This window comes from Chrysemys picta, chromosome 18, assembly GCF_011386835.1.
Source record: "Chrysemys picta bellii isolate R12L10 chromosome 18, ASM1138683v2, whole genome shotgun sequence".
NCBI lineage: Eukaryota > Metazoa > Chordata > Testudines > Emydidae > Chrysemys > Chrysemys picta.
The window spans coordinates 18,981,699-19,008,348 of NC_088808.1; the positions used below are offsets into that span (position 1 = coordinate 18,981,699).

Here is a 26,650-nt window from a genome sequence, read left to right on the forward strand (position 1 = left end):
CACGGAGGAGAGGTCAGCAGAGCCGGGAGCAGAATCCAGTACCAACAACAAGGGAAAAGTGAGAATTGGGCAGAAGATGATTGGGTTTGAGACGGAACAGACACAGTGAATTCTAAAGGAGTTTAGGTTGGCAAAGCTGACACCTCCTTCTGGCCCCTTCCGCGTGTTAATTACACCAGTCTAGACTCCGAGATTCCCTTAGACTCTGAACCTGAGTCTGACTTCAGAGGCGTCTGATCTGGTGTACATTATGTGCTGAGGGGACGCGAAGAAGGTGCAAGTTACATCAGCTTAGATTCATTTCTGACTTTGGCCCATGAATGCATCTACAGGAAAACTGGCAGCAGATCCCCTTTATTCGTCAGACTAAAGAAATGACTTTAAACCTCCCTTTGGCTGTGGAAAAACAGCTGAGGATATTAGCCAGGGTTCCTCTCCATACTTAGCTCAGCATTCCTATGCCACTCAGACTAAAAGCAGAGTGAGCCTTAACGAACTCTGCTCTGCTTAACCTACTGGACTGGACTTAGCTGGCGAACCCTGCTGAGGTTACCTCCTTTGCTTTATCTGTCTCTAGGGGAAGGAGAATTTAGCCTGTATTCTATAAGTGACTTGGAACTATCAGCCCCCCTTGAGGTGTAAATCCATGCTTATCAGAAAGGAATAGCTTTCAACTTTCCTTCCCTGCCTCTTGGAGAAGAACATCAAGTCTGGGTTTTGTTGCTAGGTTAACAACAATCAATAATAATTTATTTATATAAACTTTCCCGGGCAATGTTAGAAACCCAAACCCAAAGCCTTATGGCAGTGCATGGGAACCAGTTGTAACAGCCAAGCTGAATGAAGTGCAAAAGGATTAAAAAAAGAAAGTAATGGTCATTTATGGGACTGATTCAGCGGGGTGGGGGCTTCCCCAGGTTCCACTGTGACTGAGAAGGGAGGCAGGGAGGGAGGTTTTGTGGTTAAGGCACTGGAGTGGGAAGCAGGAGACGTGGCTTCTGTTCTTGGCTCTGCCGCTGACTCCCTGTATAACCTTGGCCAACCGACTTTGCTCATTCAGTACCTCAGTTCCCCATCAGTAAAATGGGGGTAATATTCCCTGCCTGACAGTAATGTTATGAATAGAGCTGGATGAAAACCGGTAACAGTGTTTGCCTCTGAAAAAGGAGGGCAAAACAAACCCCAACATTCTGGCAAAATAGCAGAACACTTCAAACATTTATTCACCAAAGTAGAAGGGGGTGGGGAATAAGAGGGGGGCAAGTGAGAGAGTGAGGGGGAAAAAAAAGAAAAAAAATTCACTTTGGAAAAACCGTATGTATATTGTCTCATTGAAAATTCAGGAAATGTGGTTGATGAACAAAAAAATGTTCATTTTCTTAAGAAAAGGTTTGATCAGAAAAAAGGTTATGAATGATGACAAATGTAAGCGAGCGCTAGTGATGAGGATACGTGTGTGAGTGTTTGAGAGCTGCTCGCACAATCTGATGAGGAGAGACATGGAAATAGATCTGTTCCCCCTTTGCTGGAAAGTCAGGGGGATGGGGCTGCAGGCCTGGGGCAATGTCAAATTAGAGTAGGGTGGGGCTTGACCAGCCAGCAGATGCATAGAATCAGCATATCTCCCAGAGAGCTCTCTGTTGGCTCATCTCCTGTGGAGCCCTGCCAGAAATTTAAGCTGTGTCCTTCTGGAGGAGCCTATGGTGGCTGCAGAGCGTGCGTGCGTGTGCTTGTCACCACCTGTGTTTCGTCGGCGGGTTTGTGTTCCTCCTCTGGCACAGCTGTACCTGGGAATGCAGAGGGTTCAGGCCGCATTCACAAAAGCAGATCTGGCCCCCGGTGTTTAAAAACATGTTCCAGTTTTCCTAGGGGTTTTCAGACATCCTGGCTAGACTCCATCCCAGGCTTCTGGTTCCCATTACAGGACCGCATCATCCGGCCAGGTTTTTTTTTTGGTAAGGCTCTCTTTTTCTGCAGCTTTAACAATGTTGTCTGTTATTAAATAAACCCTCTTTCCCTAATGTAAAAAAAATCAGTTCTAATCATCTGAGTAGCAAAGCATCTGTCTATTGATTAAACTCTTGCTCTGTGTTTAAAAGTAAAACCGTGGTGCTTTATAAAAGTATGTTTGGAGCTCATTTTTAGGCTACGGATATTGTGTGCCTGGGCTGAATGGTCCTTAAAGCAGACATGATTCCTAACAAACCTGCAAGGTGCCTGATTTCAAACAGGCCATGTCTAACTTGCGACGTCTTTTCGGATGTCGGTGTTTCTGTTCCTAGTGGAGCGGTGAGAATGTAGAAATAAACTGGAAATAAATGGTAGCCTATTTAGAAATCCATGGATGACTCACAAATCCAGCTGGATGAGCGACATGTGATTAGATCCAAACTGGGTTGCGAAGGAGGTCATTTACCTAGGACACTCCTCATCCAAGGCACGGGGAGCCCTTTGACAGGGAAGCTTGCATCTCCCTGGTCTGTATGGTATCTGTCTTGTGGATGTCATTGTCAAGGGCTGTCAGCAGCACCAAACCGGATGAGGCTGTCCAGGAGATGCCTGTGATCTCTCTCTAGATGCAATACCTTCTTGTGATAATGCACCTGGGAATGACAAGCGAAGCACAGTCACTTCACACCCTTGTAAGCAGGGAGGGCCAAAGCAGATACTCAATGTGCACCCAAGGATAATGGGTTTTGCAGGCTGACTTGTCTCAGACCAAGTTCCTGAACAATCCTACCTTACTTGAGTGGGGGAGACTAGACAGCCTAATAGGACTCTTCCTTCTCTAATTTATTGGTCTTTTGTCTGCATAAGGACTGAGTACAGACTTCAGTTTTTGGGCCTGTGGTACTATGACTACATGTGTCTTTGTTGTCTCATGCTTCGGGCTTCAGCTGGTCACCTGTAGGAGTCAAGAAGGGATTCCCCCCCCCCCCCCCGGTGTATTCTGAGGTTTTCTGTCTCCTTCCTCGGAAGCATAGAGATGGCCACAACTGAAGATGGGGCACTGGATGGGAATTCTCTTCCTCGGCTGGTGGGCCTTGCTCATATGATCAGGGTCTGTCTGGTCACCTTATTCAGGATTGGGAAGGAATTTTCCTCCTGGTCAGATTGGCTGTTTTGTTTTTTTGCCTTCCTCTGCCGCATGGGGCACGGATTGCTTGCTAGGATTATCTGGGTGTATCTCACCTTATTCCCTGCCACTGCAAGGGCCCTCCTATTCTCTGCCTGTGGCACACAGTAGTTTAGCCTCCTGAGGGCTGTAATATGTCAATGTAATTTTGGTTGTTGGGTTACTGTGCGGGTGGTGGCGGTGACCTGTACTATATAGGAGGTCAGACTAGTTGATCCAATAGCACCTTCTCGTCTTAAACTCTGACTCTTTGATTTATGTGGGACTTCTTTCTTGTTTTCATTCCCCCAGGGGGACATCCAGCAGCTCCTGGTCGTGGCAGACCCCAGGGCAGCCTATGATTATTGTGAACACTACAGCCCTGACTGTGACACAGCCATTTCTGACACCCCCCAGTCTCAGGACCCGAACCAAGATGAATACGTAAGTAGAAAGGAAGAACATCCACTTGTGCATGCCTGAAACCTTTGGGGTAACTGCTTAATGGTCCCACGAGGGACACCCAGGATGGGTACCAATGCATCACACTCTGTAGAGGGAATTTGTTCAGGAGAAGAAGGAGGAACACAAGCCAACAGTGGTCAGGCAGAAGCAGTCGTGATCAAAGAGGGAAGAGACGATAAGGAAACCAGGAAATGTAAGAGTAATGAAAAGCAAGCAAAGGGTTCCAGTGACAACTGCAAGGGAAATAAATAATAATAATTGGGGAGCAGATTAGCCGTTAATAAGCAAATGCACTGTGGCTATTAACTGAGATAGCTCATGTGCACTGTTTCTTATTTAACTTCCGTTTCGTTTTGCTGTGAGTCTCTCAATAAGTCATTGGCTTGTCTTGAATTGCTTTCCCCACCCCATGTGGTTGCAAAAATCTGTTGCATAATAAAACAGTGGAAGGGATCCTGGAGCATGGAAGATGAAACCCTGCCAAGGTAGGTCAACTTTTTGGCCTTGTAACCTTGATAATTTTTTTCTTTAAGAGGTTTAATCCCGTTTACAAGACCGGGCACCCAATGCTACATGTGAGTGCTCGGAACAACCTCTAAAACCACAGCGTCAGTGTGGTTTAGTAGATAAGGTACAGGGCTAGATCTCAAGAATAGTAGGTTCTAATCCCAGCGTTGTTGTTGATTCGCTGTGTGATGTTCGGTGTATCACTTCATTTTTCTGCTCCTTGTTTTCCCAGAGTGTGAAATGAGGGATTGTCTACACGGTGATATAGAAGCCCTGGTGTGAATCTACAATGCATTAGCTTGCCGCAAAGTAACTGGTCAGGTGAATTATGCTACCATGCACTAAAAGCTTGTATGCTGTAGATTTACACGCTGGTTGACTGCGCACTAAATCGCCATGTAGACAAACCCCGAGTATTTGAGTGCTCAGGTGCCCATAGGAAGCAGAGTGGGTTACCCTACTGTGTAGCAGCGCAAGTTTAAAAATTGGGCCCTCACTAACTATTGCAACTGAATATAATAACATACATATATCACTTTCTAAATGCCAACAGATGTTTCAGGTCAACAGTTTTTAATAAGATCAACTGATTTTTGAAACGTCAGCTATTAGGGGTGGTCAAAAACCGTGGAAAAAAATCTGTTTTTTTTTTTTGTTTGTTTTTGGTTGAAATTTCATTTTGACCAAAATGTTCTAAGCAGACCTATAATTATCCCACGAGTTCTTGGATAAACATTCAGCTGTGCCTAGTTAAGAGAATCACTAGAAAGGGTTAGACCAGGGGTGGGCAAACTTTTTGTCCTGAGGGCTACATCTGGGTGTGGAAATTGTATGTTGGGCCGTGAAGACTCACAAAATAGGGGCTAGGGGTGCGGGAGGGGGTGAGGGCTCTCTGGCTAGGGGTGCAGGCTCTGGGGTGGGGCTGGGGATGAGGGGTTGGGGGTGCAGGAGGGTGCTCGGGGCTGGGACCGAGGGGTTCAGAGGGCGAGAGGGTGATCAGGGCTGGGACAGCGGGTTGGGGTGCAGGACCGGGTTGGGGTGCAGGCTCCAGGCGGCGCTTATCTCAAGCAGCTCCCAGAAGCAGCGACATGTCCCCCCTCCAGCTCTTATATGGAGGCACGGCCAGGTGGCTCTGTGCGCTCCCCTGTCCGCAGGTGCTGCCCCTGCAGCTCCCATGGGTCACAGTTTCTGGCCAATGGGATTTGCGGGGGCGGCGCTTGGGGCGGGGGCAATGTGCGGAGCCCCTTGGCTGCCCCTACGCTTAGGAGCTGGAGGCGGGACATGCCCCTGCTTCTGGGAGCTGCGCGGAGTGGGGCAAGACCCCGACCCCTCTCCCAGGGTTACACCAAGATTTTCAATAGTGACTAGTGACTATGGATTCCTCTTATGTTCTTTTTTGGGGGGGAGGGGGTCTTGAGACATCTTAAAGGGGCTGATTTCCAGATACGGCTGACATCTACCTTCTGAAAATTAGGCTCTTTGAAGGTGTTTCAAGTTTGGCACCCAGAATCATTTTTGAAAATCTCAGCCTCACTCACGCTCCTATGCATGTACAAAACCCTTGGTTTAGTCACATACCTATGTCTGTTCCAACTCACATTAAAGCCAAAAGGAATCTTTCCGTTGACTTCCCTGGACATTAGATCACCCTCAATACCCTGCTTCTGTCTAGAGAAACATAAAGGCTCATTTCTTTTTTTACAATTAATGTGCTCTAAAGAAGTGGAAACAATAAATAAGTACCAGCAAATAGACTCCATTGTGGTTAAAATCTGGGAGGATGGTAGGGAAATAAACCTATTTTTGGACCCAGTTGCTCAACTAGCTGCAAAGGGCTTGTCTTGGAAGGGCCATGTTACTCTATGGAATTTTGTACAAGAATGGCCTTTAAATACCAATAAAATCAGTGTACTGGGTTAGGAATTTGTCTCACCCAACTGTAACAAAAAGCTTTGTTTGTATTTCATTTAAAAAAATGGCCGACGCCTTATGGAAAACTCTGAAACTGTCGTATTTTACAAGTCATTTCTACTACAGGCTGCTTGCTCTGTATTACTACAGATATATGCATGAAAACAGAAACATTGCTTCTTTAAGAGCTCATTTGTCTCAAGTCGCCTTTTCCCCATCTGACACAAAACAGGAGGATCTGACTACTTTGGAGTTATTGAAAATCCCTGTGTACTTTTCAGCATGAGTGTTAACTCTGGTGTACTGGCCAAATTCCAGTTTGGGTAAATTCATTCCACCTTCTTAACTTCCCCCAAAACTTAAATTAAATTACATGTTAAACAGCTGCCAACTTCTACCTCCGAAGCAGCTGCATTTCAGTGGTGGCTGAAAGGATTTTATGCAGTCTGCAAAGCATATTGGCATCTTTCAGGGAAGAATATGCCCCAGGAATACAAGACATTATTATTCTTTAGTCACAAATTTCTCAAACCCCCCCCCCCCCCCAAATTATCCCCCAGATATACTGTAGGCTGAATATCACAGGAGCTGATGAACACTGAAAAAGCAAGAACCAGTAGAAAGCAAATATCCGAATAAAGAAAGGGTAAAGGATAAGAAATCTGGGAAATATGGAAGGCGCTTAATTACTTCAAGCATAGGAGTAGATCCATTGACTTCAGTGGAACTACTCACATGCTTAAAATTAGGCGTGTGCTTAATTAGCTTCCAGAACCAAGGTCTATATGACCCAAATTTAAAAAATACTTAGCAGGACAAATGCATTTGCAAAATATTTGTCTAATCTGTACATGAAAAATGAAACTCTGGCTCCACGGAAGTAAATGGCAACACTCTGGCTTCCGGAGAATGAGGATGTTGCCCAGAATGGGTAATTTGCACATACAAATGCATCTAGACAGCCATTTGGACATAAAATTAATCCATGCAATTGCTCACACTATATTTGTGTTGGCAGGTCTATCTTGTCTGAATGTGTTGCTCAATACTCTGCAATATGCAAGCATAACTGAATCTGCATGTTCAGTTCTCAGAGTTTTGCATGAGGCATCAGTGTCTCTTAAAAGACTGATTTTCAACGTGCATTTGTGAGTGATGGTGCCTGAAGGGGCCGCGCCTGCAGGAGTGGCTGCTGTATTTGCCTTTGCCAGGCTGCAAAACCAGGAGTCGCCTTTTGTTAATTTTTATTTTGTGCAGCTTCTGTGAGTGACAGCGGGGGTCAGACCCAAAAATATTATTAGGACCACTCTGATCAAGGCCATTACATCTCAGCTAACCTATGTTTTATCAGGATTGTTTTAGAAGACACTCTATTAGTGATTGCAAAGCTTAAATGAAACTTTAGAGCCTTCTCTCCTAAGGTGCAAGGGAGTTTTTTGCTGTACACATCTAAGGCAATAATATGACCCATAGTAATCCAAATGATGATCCTTTCTCAACTGCGTCTCTAGGGAATTTACATCTTTTGACGTGTCATTTTTATCGTTTTAGTCTGTTAAATGGTCCAGAACTGTTAGTCAGGGTCACCTCCAATGGTTTGGTGGCCCAGTGTGGGAGTATCAGGTTCAGGAAGTCAGCTAGGACCTCTGGTATCTTGAATCAAGAGGCAGTCCCCACCGCAGTATATGGACAGGTGCTATGGGATTTACATTCAGATGAGTTAGAGGGTAGCACACGGAGCAAAGCAGCCAGTGAGGATGGAGGGAGAAAACCATCATCTCGTACTTGGTCAAATTAGAAAGCTAAATGTGTTACAAACAGGTTAGTGAATAAAGCTGGCTTAAAAATAATTCCTTCCCCCCGTTCTTTTGTGGAAATTTGGATGCAGCCTTTCATCAAATCTCAGATTTCTGTAAACTTTAGCCTTCTTTACTCATGATCCTTTTGTGTTCGTTTTTCCTGTGCTTCACTGTCGCAGATGCCAGTGGAAAGAGAATTTCAAAGTCACTGTACATTTGAATATAAAATTCACATGGCCTAGCAACAGCTGGCAAGGAACTCACTTAAGGAGTTGTCTGCCTTCACCTTGTTTCTTGCTCTGGTTCCTTTGCAGTACACTGAGGGGGATGGAGAAAGTGACACCTATTATTATGAATATCCCTACTACGAGGACACCGATGACACAGGAAAGGCAGAAGTACCCACTGCCAAGCCTGTTGATGCTGAAGAAGCTGCTAGAGAGGTGACCGAAATTAAAGAGGTAGGTGACGGGGAGGTGGCAAGCTCCTGTTTTGTTTCGTCTTGTGCTTTATTTCAAGGCTTGCCGTTCCGAATTTTTATAGACACACAAATGGCATGTGGATGAAAGGCTGGAGACTTAAAATGGAAGAAACTACTGTAGATAGCTCTGCATTTGTGCTTTGTGCATGAAGTGTGAGGTTTCCATAGTAATGTGATGCCGGTACGTTGAGCTGAACGAAGATGGGTAACAAGCTTGGTGGTTTCTAGCACCTAGTCTCTCCAGCAGAGCTAGAAGAACGCGGGCTGTGATCTTGCAATCAGAGCATGATTAGCCATGGTCTGCACCTGAAAATATACTTGAAGCAAGATCTTGCATATATGTCTACATGGAAGATTAACTTTGTGCACTAAGGATGTGTCTACGCTGCAAGTGAACGTGTGATTGTAGCACAGGTCGGCATATCCGTGCTAACTTTAATCTGTCTAGCACAGCTAACAATTCTAGGGTAGACATGGCATCACGAGTTCAGCAGAATACATACCCAGGGTCCCCGGTGGGCTTGTCCTCTGATTGCTAGCCTGTAGTGCCACATCTACACTAGTATTTGAACCCATGCTAGCTGGATTAAAGCTAGAATGATTGTCACCCCATGCTACAATCACACCTTCACTTACAGTGTAGGCAAACCCTACATCATTTCCACAATGGTAGTTGCTTTTGCCTTCAGAGCTTTTTCTATTGTGCATTTTGAATCCCTGAATCTCAAGGCCTAAATTTTCAGAAGTGTCCATTGGCTTTAGGGCACCCAGCCTGAGACCACTTGGGCTGGATTTTTAGAGTTGCTCAGCACCCCCAGGTCCTATTGCCATCAGTTTCTCTGAACACCTGAAACTCAGGCCTGTGGGTCTCACACTAGGCACCCAAAATGAGTAGTCACTGCTGAAAGCGTAGTTCTGAGTCCTTACATCTTTTCACTGTGCTATCAATTAGCTGCCTCCTTGGTTTTAAAGAGCCTTCTTGTTTTAGACAGGAAAGGAATTTTCAAACCTATGTCTTAGCCGATAAGAGCGCCAGAACATCCTCTACTTTCTCTAACCTGGGCATTGTTTGTGTTTTGCAATAGGAGCTCACCTCTCCAACCACACAAGCACCTACAGTGGTGGAAAACAGGGAGGAGACAAAAGAGGATGAGAAGGTTGATGACCCCATCGTGGATGAATATAATTATGAAACCATTAACGAGGAGTACTACACTCCCCTCCCTTACGAGGACCTCAACTATGAGGATATAGACACTCAGGATACCCTTACTGAAGATGCTGTCGAAGCAGAAGTCCCCGCCAGCACAGTCATCACCCCCAATTCAACCAATGTAATTTCCTCCAAGGAGTCTATGATTTGTCCTTTTTTTTGTTACTTTTAAGTCTTGATTGCAAAGGATCTAATGGAAAAACTTGAAGCGTCCAAGGCATTTGTAGAGAAAAAGGCCTCCCTGAAAAATGTAATCCTCCTGCATTTTCCCTGTGTGAACACAGCACTGCTACATACAACTGGTTGAAATTTTTCTTATGAAAAAAGTTTTCCTGTCAGAAAATCTGGGTTTAGTCAAAATCAATGTTTTGTTCAGGAAAATATTGGTTTTGACTAATTTTTTTTTTATTTCCAGTCAGGAGAATCCAAACAAAAAAATTGTTTCAAGTCAGAATTGTCAGTTAAATTTTTAAAAAAATTGTTGATTTGATAGAAAATGTCAAATTTGGACATTTCCAGTTCAATTCTGTGAAATTTTTCAGTATTTCAAATGTTTGTTCCCATTTGGAATGGAAGCTCATTTTGAAATGTCAGAATTTCTCATGGTTATGAATGTTACATTTTCCTAACCACTCTACTAATAGTAAGGTGAGATTCAAGCTTCCACAATAAACATACTGTGAAGTGATTACATTTTCTGGTGACCCTCTCTCTCTATGTTTTGGATTAAATGTATGACACTCCCTACAAGTTAGTTAATATTCAAGCAGGTCTATTCCCCTTCCTCTCCCAAATTCTACAGTTTCAGCCCATTTGTTCCTTTGTGAAAAATTGTCACCCTTTTTTGGGCAGTTTCTGTTAAATATACAGGCATGGGGAAATTCTTACAACATTCCCCAAAATAAATTAACTGAGATATGGTGGGAAACTGCCATTCCAGTAGTTCAACAAAACCATGCTGCCGAGCAGCCCAGTGACAACTATCTAAAGCTGGTAGAAATTTGAAAAATTTGAAATTAAATTAAAAAAGAAATCCCTCTCTGTTCTGCAGCTAGCTGTGTCACCGTTTGAAATAGCTGACTCTTAAAAATTTCAAATTTTAAAGGGTAATATAATTTTTTTCCCAAATGGTTTCCTTTTCATCCTGACCCGTTCTAGCAATAACTAGCTCAGTTACTGGACAGGCCTTGATAGACACTTAGGTAACGTAGACAATCAGTTTTGTGATGTCTCATTTCATGGCACCTATTATCTCAGAGGGGTCCATCTGTCACGTTTTGTCCAAATGGGCGGAGGCAGGTACAAGAAAGGTTGGCTGTAAGCTTGAACACAGCAGCTTTCTGGAGCTCTTTGCGTTGTTTCCTGATTGCATCTGTGAATGTTCCATATTTAACATGTGTCCTGCCCTCACCATCTAATATTGATGTTCAGATGGGTCCCTATTGGTGTTGTCATCAAATTAGACTAGACGTGTCATGTCTGTGCCTACTAAATTTCTCTCCCAACCAGGAAATAACCTTCTTCTTCTCTGCCCAGAAGCCTTGACAACAAATGTCAGTAGTGGGTTAATATTTCCCAGGAGACCTGGCAGAAATTTTGGTTGCTTCTTGAATAGAGAGGGAGAATTTAATTGTCATACTGACCAAAAAAAATACACCTCTCTGGGAAGCAGAGAAAGATGTTGAAGAGGCAGCAAAGGCTGGCCAAGAGAATTAAAGTTGGGCATAGATGCTTCCCAGAATGAATTAAAAGGTGTCATGGAAGCTAGCCAAATGGAGATCCAAGACAGGAGAGGAGCCCGCACGAGATGAAGGAAAATCTCAAGGCAGAGATCAAATCCAATCAATTGGGAATAAAAAATGCAGTGGAGGAGGAAAGCGAGGCTGTATGAAAAGATACAATGGCCTGGTAAAATGTGTTGAGGAACCGAGCACCAGTCCTGAACAAACAAATAGATGAGAAGGTTTTCCAGGAAATATAAAACAGCCAGAATTCATTGGCTCAACTAGAACTGTCTAGGAGAGAAGCTAGAGATGGGATTTGATGACTTTGGAAAATGCTTGGATGAGGAAACGAAAGGCTCAGAGACCAATTTGGTTGTTAGGATATGGAATCAGAAAAGAAACAAGCTTCAGGTAAGGAAACATGTTAAGACTTTGTGCCTAAGCGCTAACTCCAGGATGCTCTGCAGGACACATGGGAAGGTGAAACGGAGAGTGGCCAGTCTGTGCTCGGACTGCACAGAAACATTCAGTGTTAGAAGGGGGAAAAGCAGCTTCCTGAGAGGTTTATTTTCCCCAATTTAATAGCTTGACGCAAATGAATGGTTGACAAAATGAACAGGGAGTCAGCAGGCTTAACAGCTAGCTTGAACTGATCAGACCAAATGATGCAGCTGGAATAAACCCCAGAAAAGAGAATGACTTATCTTGACCTGATAAAAGCCCTTAATGTGAGGTTCAGGCTATCTACCAATCTGAGTTGATCCAAGTTTGTTTAAAGCCAAGGAAGAAGGAACAAGGAAAATCCATCAGAGCAAGTAGAGGACTTTTGTAGGTTAATGTGTCTGGCATATCTTCAGACCAAGGTAGGCATGCCAAATAAATGAGCAACAGACCAGTTTATTGGTGACCAAGAGGATCACTTGAAAATTAAAAATAGTGGGTGGAAACCATAGGCCCCACATGCCACCAGGGACTTTGAAGGATTCGAATTTCCATTGCAATGCAGCAGCGCGCCAACCTGCTCATGGGAGAAGTGGAAATGGGGCCCTGCAATCTTGAAGCCTAAATCTGTGTCTAACTTTCGTGACGAGAAATGGGATTCAGGTTGGAGACAAGGAACAGTTGAGAGGTTTGAAAACACATCATGCTCAGTGTGACACACAATGTCAGCAGCAGCACAAAGACTAGGGGAGACACGTCTCGCAAGCCCTGATCCTGTGAACGAATTGTCAGACATTCAGTCCAGCCTTGCCATGACTCGTGATGTAATGATCACTCTTCATCCAGTTCAAGAAACAGAATGGCACTCAGCCCCAGGGGCAAAACATGGAGTAGCTGCACAGTTTTTGTTTACTGTGGATTCGACCCTTCAACAGCAGAAAAGGGCAGTTTGCCGGCTGTTGAATACAGAAGTAAAAAGTTGAAATAATATGGGAGTTGGGGAGAGTGGCCAATAAATCCCACAATCTACTAGAAGTTTCCTTTCCTGAGGCAGATGGTACTGGCCCCTGTTGGAAACGGGATACTGGTCTGAATCCAGGAAGGCAATTCCTAAATTCCTGTCACAGCCTTTTAATAAGATCAGGAAACGAGTGCTGTGGACATTAGACCAGGCCTGTTGTTAATGCTGGGGGATAGGTATTCTAAAATTGGACTCAGATGGAAACTGTGATTGGAGAACTAGCAGCAGTTCACAAATGGGGTAACTTGGGTTTATAAGAATGAAACTTTTGGAGTCTGAGCATGGGCTTTTGGAAGCGGATTTAGTCAATGAACTCATATGGGTTTAGATTTCATTGTGGCTAATAACTATGTGATAACTTCCAGCAAAGCAATTCGGAACATTCAGTATGGAGAAATGTGCCTGGGGAAGATGGAAACTCGGTAAAAATATGCTTTGTTCGATGACTGCTCTTCAGGGAGCAAGCTGTTCTCCTCCTCCGGAGGCAGGTGTCACAATTTCAAATTCGTATCTGCATAATTTTTCAACAAAGGGAGTGGTGGAAAATCTGGTTTGAATGAGGCTCTTTGAAAGTGGCAAAAGAAATTCACCAACTTTTGGATGGTTTTTTTCAGGCCAGCTTGTGACCCAGATTTTTTGAGGGTTTTTTTTTCCCCCTTCAAAATTTCCCAAAATGTCCATTTTTCACACTGAACCCCTCCTCTGTCAAAAATTTCAAAAAATGTTGCTTCCTTTTCAAGCAAATTGATTTCTGTTTTTTAAAAATGGAAAAAAATATGAAGACGTCAATGTTTTGAGTTTATAGCATTTTAAATTTCAAACAAGAAGGGCTTCCAGTTAGGATGTTATGTGTTTATGGCAAGCAACAGATTCTAATGTCTGAAGAATTACGGTTAAACTGAATTTAGGGAAATGTGAGCTCTTGCTAAGAGAATGCCCTGGTCAGCTGATCAGTGAGAAAGAAATTTCCACTGGGTGAAGGAGGGCAAGAGGTGGTGCAGAAGTAGCTAAATTCCTTCTGGCTCACAGATATATAGAACTCTGTTTTCATTTCTGGGTTTGCCAACATAGCAGAATGTGCATATGTTAAGTGAGAAAAGAAAACCCGAGAGTGGTAGCTAAATTGTGATTTCATTGACGAATACTTGGCCTTTGCAGAGTTAAAAAAGGCACTTCACTGTGTTAGTGTTAGCTTGCCCATGTTTTAAAACCCCTTTCAGATTAGACACAGATGCTTGTGCTTATGGAATATGAGCAGTTTTGGCCCAAGAACAAGGATTGGAACTGATGGTGGCATATTACAGCAGCTCTAAATTCTTCCTTTCTGGTGGTGAAATAACTTCTCTCTGAACTGTTAGAAGTAATTAAGGCCATGGACCATGTTCATTATAACCTGCATGGGAGAAAAATCTGTGCTCAGAACAGACATGCTTCTTTACAATGCTCTTTAGATTCCAGAATGCCATGGGACAGTTGGCCTGGAGGTTACCGAAATTACAGGACTATGATATCATTGTTGCACACAGGGTTGGCCAGAAGCAAGGAAATTCTGAGGCTTTGTCTAGATGTCCTCGTTTGCTGAACCATTGCGTATATTTCCTGTTAAGAATCAGAAGAGGGACTTATTTGGGTAGGGAGAAATGTGTGCTATTGAATCAATAGTACCCTCTCAGATGCCTAAGTGCAAATGTTCAAAGTTCTGCTTTTGGAACAAGCATAACTGTAATGTTGGAGCCCATAACAGTTCGGGAGTGAACAAATGGAAGATCCTAGTATAGGGAAACCTTGATTTTTCCAAAAATTTGGGAGGGTCTTTGTAAAATCTGGGATTCATAATGATAAATTTCAGTTTCAGTATGAATTTTAGATATGGGCCCAGCTGTAAATTTCTCTATGCTTGTTAACCTGGAGATGGGGCTATCTGGGGTTTGGAATGAGCTGGGGTTTGAGCATTTAGCCTCATGCCTTGTAATGTGGAGTGTCTGGAACTTTTTGTCATGTGTTATTGCCCATACTCTGCGTGGTTTCTCACACAGGGTGTTTTACACATGCAGTACATTTCATGAAGCATGTAGGAAATCAGGGGGAAATGTCATATTGAGTTCCATATGGGTGTAGCATTTTATATCTGTAATCCTGCTTGCAAGTGCCTTTGAAGGAGTCCATTGGTGGTCCCTGGAAGCCTTTAGATGCTACTTTACTAAACATTCTTTTATTATTGCTTTGTATTTGTATTTACTTGTGCCATTATCATAAAGTTTATTCACCCCTGCTCCTCTCTATCTGGGGGATACATTAGACTCCTCCCCTTAGTTTTTAGAGCACGTGTTGGGTTAGGGGCATCTTTTGTCTGACACATGCTGCTGTTCTTGTTTTCAGGCCGAGGTGGAAACAGGTCAAGGGGGAGACGACCAAGATAAAGACTTTACTGAAGAGACAATAAAAGAGTATGATGGGAATTACTATGATACCTACTATGACCGAACTGTCTCTCCTGAAATTGGGCCAGGAATGCCTGCTAACCAAGAGACAGAGTATGAAGGGGTAATGGAAGACTTTCTGACTCAAGACCCTTTTTGAATTTCTTTCCAGCTGTTTTCTTAGCCCAGTTTTTCAGCTTTTGGAGGGGCAGGAAACCTCAACCTACTTCCTCAATCTCTTTCACTTCCCCCAGGTAATATGTAGGAGTTATAAAAGGAAAAGGCCCATTAGATTCCTAGTTCTTGTCTACATGGGAGCACTGAGAAAAATTAATCTGAATTAACTAAAGGTATGAATTTTAAATAAATTAAACTGCATTTACCCCCGGTGTGGATGCGGTCATTCAGAATTAAAGTGCCTTGCTTCTGTTTAGTTTAATTCACTTCCAAAATGAATTAAGTGAAACCAAATTAAGGCCACTTAAATTCTGAAAAAGTGTGTCCACACAGAAATGTAATGTGATTTAACTAATCCACTTCAAAAGATAATTTGGATTAATTTTCCTGAATGTTTCTGTGTAGACGAACTTGTAGATTCTAAGGCCAGAAGGGACCATTGTGATCATCTAATTTGACCTCTACCGTAACACGGGCCATAGAACTTCCCCCAAATAATTCCTGTTTGAACTAGAGCATTTTATTTAAAAAAAAAGATCAAAACTTGATTGAAAAGTTGCCAGCGATTAGGTCACCTTAATTTATCCTGCTGCATGTGGAGGCAACAATTCCCTACAAATAGCTGACCTCTGAAACTGCTGTGCACTAGAGCGATGGAACAGAACCTTAGATAGTAACAAAATGAGTCTTTGCTCCTTTTTGAAAGTGTCTTCTGCACCCATCTGCACCAAGTTCAGTCCCTGGGTGGTGTGGGCTCTACTGACTGCGTCTTGATCATGTTACTGGTTCCCAGTCTGAATTCAATTGAGACAACAAGTTTATATCCTCTTTGTTTATCTCACTGCCTGTGTTTCTCTTGTGTGATACAGATTGGTGGCCCACGAGGGGAGAAAGGACAGAAGGGAGAGCCTGCAATAATTGAACCGGTAAGGATGCCCTTCATCTACAAAGATTTCTTCAGGGGGTGGGCATGTGTATATGGAATTGTATGGTACTGAAGAAGAGTTCTGTATCGCTCGAAAGCTTCTCTCTTTCACCAACAGAAGTTGGTCCAATAAAAGATATTACCTCCCCGACCTCATCTATGGAACTGAAAAGCAGTCATAGGTTCGTATGTTCTGTAGTCACGTCTCATGCCCACAGCTGCAGCTCGTAGGGAAATGGTCAGTATTTTCCATGAAATAATTTCAAACAAAATTGAAAATTTTTCATTTTATGAAAAAAAAAAAATTCTGGTAGAAATGTTCTGGATTTTTTAAAATAAAAATTGAAAATGATTTTCGGGGGGGGGTGGGTTATTTTAAGAAACAGGGATAATTTGGAAAGAAATTAAAATTTTCCATTTGCTCCTTTTCTCTCCTCCCCCACCCAAAAAAGCTATTTTTGTTTGTAATAATTCTTCGGCCAATTTTTTTTTTTAAACCAGTGTTATGTAAAAAACAAGTGAACTGGCAAGAGCCTGTCTTAGGGCTCCAATGGCTTTTACTTAGTCCTCGGTTTGAATTACAGCCCTCCCATCTGAATCCCTGCAGTCTGGGAGAGCTTAGATCCAGGTCTGAACTTCACAGCTCAGGCCCACCGTTAGTTTTAGAACTGAGGAGCGCACCTCTGTGTCAAGGAAAGGGTTCTCCCAGCACACAGCTGTGGATGCTGAGAATGATTTTTTTCCTCTTCAACGTCCATTCTCTCCTTTAGGCCTCCGTGTTGTTAAGGGCCTTGAAACTGCACTTGTATGATTGTTCAAGAACCAGAATCCTACATTCTCTACTTCTCTGTTTTGCCTGCACTGAGAGCAAGGGTTTCTCAGGCCCACCTCTGAGGCACTTTTTGGTTTTAAAGTGCAGCTGTAAAATCAATTGCACTCACTTTATCAGTCAAAGGAATTTTCCAGCTACCCTATTGGGATCTGAGACTCAAGCTGGGTTCTTTCGGTTTTTACAGCATCACCATTGTTAAAGTCTCTTGGCCTTATTTTCCGAGCTTCTGAGAACCTCCAGCTTCACTTGGCTTTAAGAAGAGATGTCCGTGCTCAATGCCTTTTGAAAATCTAGTCCCTGTGTGATCAGAGTTTAGCTGACAATTTAACTGATGTCACATGAAACAGACAGGAATTCAGTTGCCCCGCCCACAGGGTGTCTTGCCTTGGTGGGATTAACTGGAGGAACAACTGGTTGTTGGGAGCTCTGATTGAAAGATTCACAGGGAACTGAACTATTATTACATAGCCCCCTTTCCATCCATAAGTACACTTTAAGATCTCAACTTGCCTCCGTGTTGGCATCCCTCTCCTCACCCCCAGGAGAAACCCACAGGTATTCGGAGCCTTTCAATTGCCACCGTTCATCTTGCGCCTGAGTCTCCGAAAGGCCAAGCACACACTCGTTGCAGACCAGTAACTCAATTAACCTAATTTTTCATTGGCAGAATGCCAACACAGGGCCAGAAGAAAGAACAACACTTCCTACCTCTTGGAGTCAGTTTTTTTCTGCCCTTCCTCTGTTTCTCTCCTGCGTGATCCTTTCGCAGAGGGTAGGGGGAGGGTTTGACACCCAGAACCAGTGCTTATAAAAAGCATTCCCAACCCTCCAAGTCAATTCCTTCCTTTCTGGGCCCTGCTTTCATTCTGTGGACAAAGGGAACAAAATGGACAGTTTGTCTAACTGAGGTGTGGAAAGCTCTGTTAAAATACGGGGGCGGGAGGGGGGGACCTGCTTAAACTCAGGCTGCCCCGTCCAATCTGAAATGTTGCAGAGCGAACAAAATAGTTAAGTGTAATCATCCAGAAAGAATTTGGCTGCCTTAGCTGTTTCAAAACACTGGAGCATATATAGCCATTGCCAGAAAATAAACAAGACCAAATGCTGCCTTTCCTCTCTTCCTTTGGTTCCCCTTTAGCTGAGAGAAATGCAGATTCGTTGTGCTCTTTCTCTTTAGCAAAGGCACTTTCTTCAGATCGGAGCTGCTGGATTGTGGGGGTGTGGTGGTGGGGGGGAGGATTCCTCTGTCACTTTCCTTCCTTTCTTTCAGTCCATCTGTCTTTCAATCCTTACTCGGTGCTGACGCTTGCTGGAGGCAGCAGGATAGCACAGTCTTGAGTCTAATGGTGCCCTCCATCTAATAGTTTTTGTGCTGGCAAAGGCAGCATTAACACTCAAGGTCTCCAGGAGATGCGTGAGAGCAGGGATCTGGGAGTCAGGATTCCTGGATTCTGTTGTCCATTGTTGTACAGCTTTAGAGCAAAGCCAAACACAAGAGCGACTCGCTCTGACACCTTGGGCAAGTCTGTCTTCCTCTCTGAGCCGTGACTAAGGGCATGTCTACACTTAAAACACCCGCGGCACAGCTGCGCCATTGTAGCGCTGCAGTGCAGACGCTCCCTCCGCCGACGGGAGGGGTTCGCCCATCTCCATAGGTCTCCATCGCCCTGTCGACTTAGCCGCTGTCTGCATGGGGACTTCAGTTGGTTTAACAACGTCACACCAAGGGGGTGAATTTTTCACACCCCAACCAACGTAGTTAAACCCACCTAGTTTTCTAGTGAAAACGAGGCCTAAAATGCCACATTATGGTAACTGATGGTAAATGTTGACACTTAGGTTGACATCTGACCTTTCCCTCCCCTGCTGTATAAAACAGGCAGAAATTATAATATCTTTATTAAAATGCTTGGGCTCTTCAGATGGAAGCGAATAAATTAAAACAGCATTGTTTTATTTTTATCCCTGCGGATTAACTTGAGGAGCTCCCCGTGTCTGTGTCCCTTTACGCATGGCATTGCAAATTCCTTTGCTATCAGACTGCCCAGAAGGGATGGCTGTTGGCACGGATGCAAAATTGGAAAGCTGCTAGCGATACCCTTCATCTTCTAGTAATGGAAGGGTGCTGAGAAGGGAGTGGGGAAAGAAGGGAGGCTTTGAGATGAGGAGGGAGTTGAGACATAGACAGGAATGACTTCATGCAGTTGGGTGAAAACAAATTAGGAACAGCTTTCTCACAGCATTTTGCCATCTTATGAAGCCAGGCCATGGGGCCGAACCCTGCCCCCCGCGGAAGCCAACAGGAGCTTTGGCACTGGATTCAGTCAGAGCAGAATGGGGTTCCCAAATCTGTGGCTCTCACTCCACAAGCCAGAGTTTTTATTCCATCCCACGCCCCCTCCTCTTCCCCTGCATGTCCCTCCCTGCCCCCTCCTGTCACACAGCCTGTCTCCTGCTCCCCTGCCTTGTCGCGTTGCACGGATAATGGAAACCGTCTGAATTTCTTGCTGAGGAGACTTTCCAGATGTCCCCACAGCCTGAGCCCAACATAAACAAACGGATAAATGTGGGAGGATGCCCAGGCTGTCTGTATCAGGAATAGGTTAATTAGGTCTTCCTCTCTGAAGGGGCCTCCATTGCCTCGGTGATTGGCTGTGGGAAGCAGAGCTCTCGGCGCCATGGCCATTGAGGAGACAGCTTCAAGTATTTCCCACATAAATCTGGCACCCGGCAGCTCTTGACGGTCGTGGGGCTCCTTATATGGGCAATGACTCTGCGGAGCTGAGGGGAGTTTATCAGCACTGAGCGGAGGTGGAGGTCTGGGGATGGTTCTAGTCTCTGGAGCTGCCACACAGGCAGATGGGTGGTGCTTTAATTGGTCCAGTTTCTCAAAGGAAATGGACCTTGGGAGGAAGGGGGCAGTTAGGGGCTCCTATGAGCCCACCGCTTTGCAAGGTTTTTGTTTTATAACTTACAACCACCCTTCCCTTCTTTGCAAAACTAACCAGCGTTTTCTGCCCATCGTTCCCGGAGAGCAGGGAATCTTAAATCTCCACCCTAACTGGTCCCTTGTCAGCAGTCTCTGCAGAGAGTGGCCAATAGCAACATGGGCCATAAAGACCGAACTGTCCTCTCCCTGCTCAGGTCAGGACTGGGGAGCTTTGGTTGGGGCAACGTGAAGAGATTGGCTCAATGAGGGCCCGTATGCTGGGTGCGTTCCATCTTCCTCCTACTCACTTAACTTATTGCCCCCGGTTCATCTGAACTAAGGGAAAACAGAGAGTGTCCAGAGCTAGATCATGCTGGTGACATCTCTGCGCGCTAGGCAGATATACCCTTTAGCCTGTAGACCATGTCCCCTTGAGGCTCAGGTGCACTGAATGGAAGCCAGGTCACACTCAAAGCATCTCTTCGGAGCTCCAGGTAAAGAGCTCATACTCCGTCCTATGCTCCTTGTCCAGAAAGGAAGAGATTTCCTAAGGCCTCTATTCTCCCAGCACATCCGGATTCAGCCCTTGTTAGCAGTAATACTGCTTCCGTATAAATTGTTCATCAGTCCAAATTCCACCACCAAAGCCGCTTGCTTCCGCTTGTCACACTAAGTGTTTCAAACCTGCATTGCTTCACCCAGGACAGATCAGAGGCAAGGACCAGCTCCCACCTCCTTGAGCACCAGGAAAGAGTGAGCAAGGAATGTGTGGTCTTGGTAGGTTTGCACCCTGCTCACTCATCCTGGGTACCGGGGCTATTTTCTCTTTCCACCTCCTTCCATTCCTCGGCAGGTCATCCCATTGCCCAAGCTGCTCTTAGGGTGACCAGCCTTGTCCCAGTATTCAACCTCTGTTCTATTTTTCTGCACCTTACCCGTTGCCATGAAACGCAAGGACACATCTCTTGAAAAGCCTGCGGCAACATGTCCTCCAGATTCTGCAGCTGTGCTAATCAGTTTCGTACAGCTCAGCTATTCTCCCTCCCTCCCCCCACTTATCCTTCCATCCAGAGGGAAAATCTCACTGTCCTAACTCAGGACAAATGAATGCCATGCATAAGTCTCTTCTCACACCCATGTAAATCGGGATTAACTCTACTGCAGTCAGTGGAACGATGGTGTTAAACTCTGTGGATAAGATCCATGAACCAAATTCTCCACTAATGTAAATCCGCATGACTGCATTGATTTCACTGGAGTTTCCCCTATTAAATCAACAGAGAATTGGCCCCCCATATATCCAAACAATCCACAACCCAGCGCTTAAATCAGCTAGAAATGGGTAGCAGTAATATAAAAAATCCTTGTGCTAGCCAAGGGATATGGCTGCAGAGGGTATGTGTACGTGCCCATGTCCCACTGGGGGAGCTGTCATGGTATTTGGCAATATAGTGTGATCTGTTTTCTCTCCTGGGGGGGGGGGGGGGTCTGAAGAAGTGCAGGTGTTGGGGCAGGACTCCCTGTTTGCTGCATGTACCCTGACTGCTTCAGCTTCACTCCGCTCAGCCCTTTTCACTGCGCAGGACATAGGCAGCTGCGCTGACGTCAGCCCACACTTTCACCGGCTCTGCTCCACCGACTGGCCTTAGCTTCAACCCTGACCTGGGGAGACCACCCTCCTCCGAGGGGGAAGTGTAACTCGATCGCTGGGCTGGCTCCTTCCCAGGCTTCTCCTGACGGAGTCAATTTGACATTTGCTGACTTTTATGGGCTGATTTCATCCTGTAGCCAACTCTGCTGGCTACAAATTAGCCGGCAAGAGGTGAAACAGGCTGCTTGGAATATGGACGCCTTGTTGGATTACGTTGAACTTGGTCAGTGGTCCATCGATGGAAGGGTAGAGCTTGATCCATGGATACTTCCAAACCTGTGTTCCTGGTCCTTTCCCTATAGGCCTCTGACTGTTTTATTGGGAAGTTTCTTTCTGGTCTTCCCTCCATCCCCCCCCCCCCATTAAAAAAAACCCAACTCCACTGAGAACACCATACCCATGATTTAAAGGAAGAGCAAAATATTGAATTTTTTAAACAATGAGATAACATTACCCTGGCATGGTACCCACACAATGATCTTATAGGTTCACTTAGTAAATCTCTGCATAAAGCCTGCTAGGGAAAGACATTTAAAGACCACTGGAAATGCCTTAGAATTTGATTGGAACTAGAGACAGCATTCCGAGCGAAGGGATCGTCGGCTGCAATACTCACTCCAGCAGAGCTTGGTTTTGCTGGCATTCAAGACGCGGTGCAAGGCTTGTCATTTGCTTGACCTTGGACTAAGATGAGAGAGGATTCCGCTCTCACCCGGTGTGATTCTTCGATGGTGGTTGGGGCAAGACTTTTATTCACGCCCAGCCTGGGTTGAACTGGTTGACAGTTTTGCTTTTCAGTGCACAGGATGTAGTGTGCCAGTGGCAATGGACCAGACTCCGCTGAAACAACGTTACCGGGATGCGCTAACACCTGTTGGGCTTGTGAGCAGCGAAAGACTGGATGAGCTCAGAACAGACATGACGGCTTGACTTTTGAGCTCCACTGCGGAGGTCGCGTTGGGGACGTGCCATGCTAATCACCAATCTCTCTTACTGTTTTCCAGGGCATGCTCATCGAAGGGCCATCCGGTCCCGAAGGCCCAGCTGTAAGTCAATTTTTTTTTTAACACTTCTCTGGGCTCTATTGCTTCCATATGCCATACCTGGATATCAGAGCACTTCAGGGTCACTTTTACTCTGCTAAAATAAACAGGCAGCTCCAGTTCTGTTTCTTTCCTTGGTGCACGCACGCACACACAAATAACAGCACGTTTTCCTTTATTACCTAATTTTTTGTCCCGTCTTTTCCATACTAGGGTCTTCCAGGACCTCCGGGAACTTCTGGGCCCGTGGGTCCACTGGGTGACCCCGGCGAGAGAGTAAGTATAATGGATTTACATTCTTTGGCTGGCCATCGTTCATTCTTGCTGTGCACTGTGGAGCTTTAAACTGTGACCTGGGGTGTAAAACATAACTGGTCTTAGTGGTACTTGATAACAACCCCTCTTGCCCTTTAGCCCTTCTGCCTCGAAATGCGGAGAAGTTGTAAGCCTAGCAGAACTCGGCCTGGGGTAAAGGACAGATGTTTGAACCTGGAACAAACATTCGGGGAGTGTCCACACTAGCCTTTACAAATGTGTCAATGATCTCAAGTTACTTGGCAACCAATTAACTCAAGATTTTACAAAAAAGCTTAGCGTAAAGAACCCCTTTGACATCCCTCCACATCCTTTAGTCCTATGTGACAGGTAATTACGCTGTGTCTCAGTAATAATCGGAGGGCAAACGAGGCATGTGTCTGAGAGTTATTCAGTAGGCAAGTGCAGCCTATCTGAGATATTAGACGGCGGGCAATGTTTTCTGCATTATGGCAGGCTCTGCCATCTCAGAAAGTTTTGCAGTGCTATAAATACAGAATTAAGGTTTCACTGCAGGATTCAGAAGATGCAGGAGCTGACTGTTGGTGTGAAAAACTTTCATTCAAACACACAAAAGTCTTTTAGCACAGGAAAAGTATGAATTAAGTTCAGGCTTGGAGCCTTAATTAAACAATCCACCTGTTAGGAGCAAAAAATATCCACCACTCCTGCAATGGATGGTGTTTCTTTTTCACAGGAGCTCCATGGGTTCAGTGGATTTCACTTTGTAGCCTATAACAGGAATGTGCTTTCCTTCTTGTATAGTGGTTTTGTTTTCTTTCAAATTACCTCCAATATGAAGAGCCTTCTCCTACAATACTGTGTCTTTCTATTAGGAGGAGCTTCTGCCTTACTGACAGGCACGAGCAACTGACCTGCATTCTCTGTCAATGGGATTGTTAGGTGGTTTCCTTTATTATTATTATTATTATTTTATTTTGATTAAATTCGTTGTTGGGCAAAATACTCTCTCACCCCCGATACATTTTATTTGCGTTTTCAAGGCTCCTGGATTTTGGTGTCCAACTTGTGACACCTACAGCCTCATTTTCAGAAAGTGCTGAGCACCCACAATGCCAGCTGAGATTCAGGATGTCTCTAGGTGGTCGGCACCTCTGAAAATCAGGCTCCCGGTTTCTGATTAGGGCCGCCTGAAATTGAGGCTCCCAAACGGCCACCATGCAAATATATTTTCATTTCTGCTTTGTTTTCTTTGCCTCTGAATCACGCAGCCACAGTTAAATGCTATTTTTCTCCCAGGAGGAGGAAATTAAACAGCAAAGAAGTAACATGTGCAGTTGCTGTGCTGAAACAAACTCCTGCTTCTGCATGCACAATGCAGCTGGCGGTGTCTGTAGAGTTAATTTAGGCCTGACACCTAGTGGAGGCTTTGGAGTACCGCGGCTTGCTTTTGTTTCTCTGAAGGCCTGAAATGAGGTCACTAGAACCTAACTACTGTAACAGCCAGACTCAAGCTGCTGGAATTAGAACAGTCCCTCGGCAGGAATCTGATTTCATAGGCCGGAGTAAATAAATCACTGCATTTCCAGGCTGAAAGCTTTTAGGAGGAAGGGAAAAATGAATATCATTAGGAAATGTTTTTTTTTTTTTCCATTGAAGAGCTGTAAGCAGTACTTTAATTTTAGACTGTTAGGCTTATAGAGGGACTTTTCCTGAATGGAGCAGAAGAGGAAAAGTAGTAATCTCCTAACGCAGTGCATTAAAATCCAGCCTGTTTCTCTTGTTTGGCCTGCACGTAAAGAACAAATCTGTTGCCACAGACTACGGTGTAGCCTGATGGACTCCCTCACCAGACCAGGAAATACTCAGTGTCATGCCCAGTCTTTTCAAACTCTTCCTTTAGGGCACAGTTTACTCTTCAGACACAATAAAATAGTTCGACATAAGTTCCACATATAAGCCTTGTCTGTCCCTCTCACCCATGGTCTTCTGCAGGGGCCCAGAGCCTTTCATCCTGCTCCAGGCCAAACTCTCTCCTCCCTCAACAGAGCTGTGTTTTTGGCTTTTATAATCGTAGAATATCAGGGTTGGAAGAGACCTCAGGAGGCCATCTAGTCCCACCCCCTGCTCAAAGCAGGACCAATCCCCAGACAGATTTTTACCCTAGTTCCCTAAGCGGCCCCCTCAAGGATTGAACTCACAACCTTGGGTTTAGCAGGCCAATGCTCAAACCACTGAGCCTGAGCAGTCTCGGCTGGGACATAGCTGATCGGTATGCCGGGCCCAGCGCCCCTTAGAGTTACCCCACCCTGTGACAGGCAGACAATGCATTCAGTCAGAATTAGGGATAGAACCCTTGGTTCTAAACCTTAAAAACCCAGTCTCCTGACGCGTGAGCTATAGTGGAGTCTGCATGCCATGCTGTAATTAAGACATACAGCCCCAGTACGCTGCAGCCGCGAGCGGGTGACAGACATAGGCTGTGCACGCTTAAACATGTTTGGCACCAGGGACTAGCAGGCCAGTTCTGCTTTGTCACCTTACTCACACCCCGTCGATTTCAGCAGCCCATGTGTGAGTGAGGCAAGCGGAACTTGGCCCTGTGCCAGTACTGTGAATGGCTGCACAACAGAGGTATTTTTAGATTAGTTGAGCGTACTTCTGCAATGTTGTTGAGTGTGTTGCTATTTAACAAAGTCACGGGTACTTCTGGGATGGGGATGGGGGTCCCAGGCAGCTACAGCACTAGGTTGGGTGTTTAGGGGCACCCGGGATAACCTACGGGAGAGCTTCCCAACAGGAGGTCTGACTCATCCCCTCACTAGCAAGAAAGAAGGGGGCTACGAGAGAAGGAGCCATAGTTAAGTCAGGGGCTGAAGACAGGGAGGTAGCCAGGGAGGGACAGGGGGATTATTTCTCTTTGAACCATTATGAACCTACAGACATTGGGCTTGGATGAAGATTTGGCCTAATCTGAATCTCTTGGCCCGTCTCCAGTCCAAACCTGGCTTCGGTCACCACTGTTCTCATCTTAGTCAAGTATGGCCATTTCTCCATGCTCACCTCCTACTTCTACACAGCAGTGCACAGCTGGCGGTCTCCGCTAAGTGGTGGAGACAGGGTGGAGAGCTGCGTCCCATTGACAAGACGTTCGAGTTCGGGGAAGGCAGAGCCGGGCCCCTTCTAGATGTCTTCCCTGAGGCGCATTGATAGCGTAGTGTGCAGGACCCTCTCTGGAGCCGCGCAGAGTGCATTCCAGGTCAGGGGAGAGGTAGTGCGCATGGGGAAGATGGCCATTGGCTCAGAAGTGTGCCATTATGGGCAAACTCGATGAGTGCCTAAAGTTCACCTAAAAATAAAAACAGCACTAACGATAGACTCTGCCTGTAGCTTGTTGTGGTCGAAGTCATGGCAAGGGTCTTTTTCAACCTCAAAGAGCAAAAAAATACTCATTAGCAAAACAAAAAAAGTCTTGGAATCTGCCAAGAAACAAAAGGAGAAGAGTCTAGTTAATGCTCTGTTTTCCCCGAGTCTGTTCTGTAATTCTAGAGGAGAGATGAATGGCAGTGACAATACACCATGGAAGAGCTGCAAGAATATCTAATGCGTCTGTTCCCCCCAGCACTGTTATCCAGTGAATACCAAATACCGTCGTGAGGACGGGAACAGTTAGCAGAAGACGTTTCCCTCAGTCTCCTTGTTCATTCAGTCTGATTTCTA

At 45.1% G+C, this 26,650-nt stretch overlaps 1 protein-coding gene across 2 annotated transcripts in view; it reads left to right on the plus strand.

Moving 5' to 3' along the window:
• COL5A1 (collagen type V alpha 1 chain) overlaps positions 1-26,650 on the plus strand; it is a 247,587-nt gene that overhangs the window by 108,591 nt on the left and 112,346 nt on the right. For both annotated transcript variants that reach the window (XM_024106028.3, XM_008169084.4), the window contains exons 5-11: positions 3,428-3,559; positions 8,112-8,258; positions 9,364-9,612; positions 15,057-15,221; positions 16,144-16,200; positions 22,616-22,657; positions 22,868-22,930. In XM_024106028.3, the coding sequence (XP_023961796.2) occupies positions 3,428-3,559; positions 8,112-8,258; positions 9,364-9,612; positions 15,057-15,221; positions 16,144-16,200; positions 22,616-22,657; positions 22,868-22,930 (855 nt within the window). The remainder of the gene's footprint in view (positions 1-3,427; positions 3,560-8,111; positions 8,259-9,363; positions 9,613-15,056; positions 15,222-16,143; positions 16,201-22,615; positions 22,658-22,867; positions 22,931-26,650) is intronic.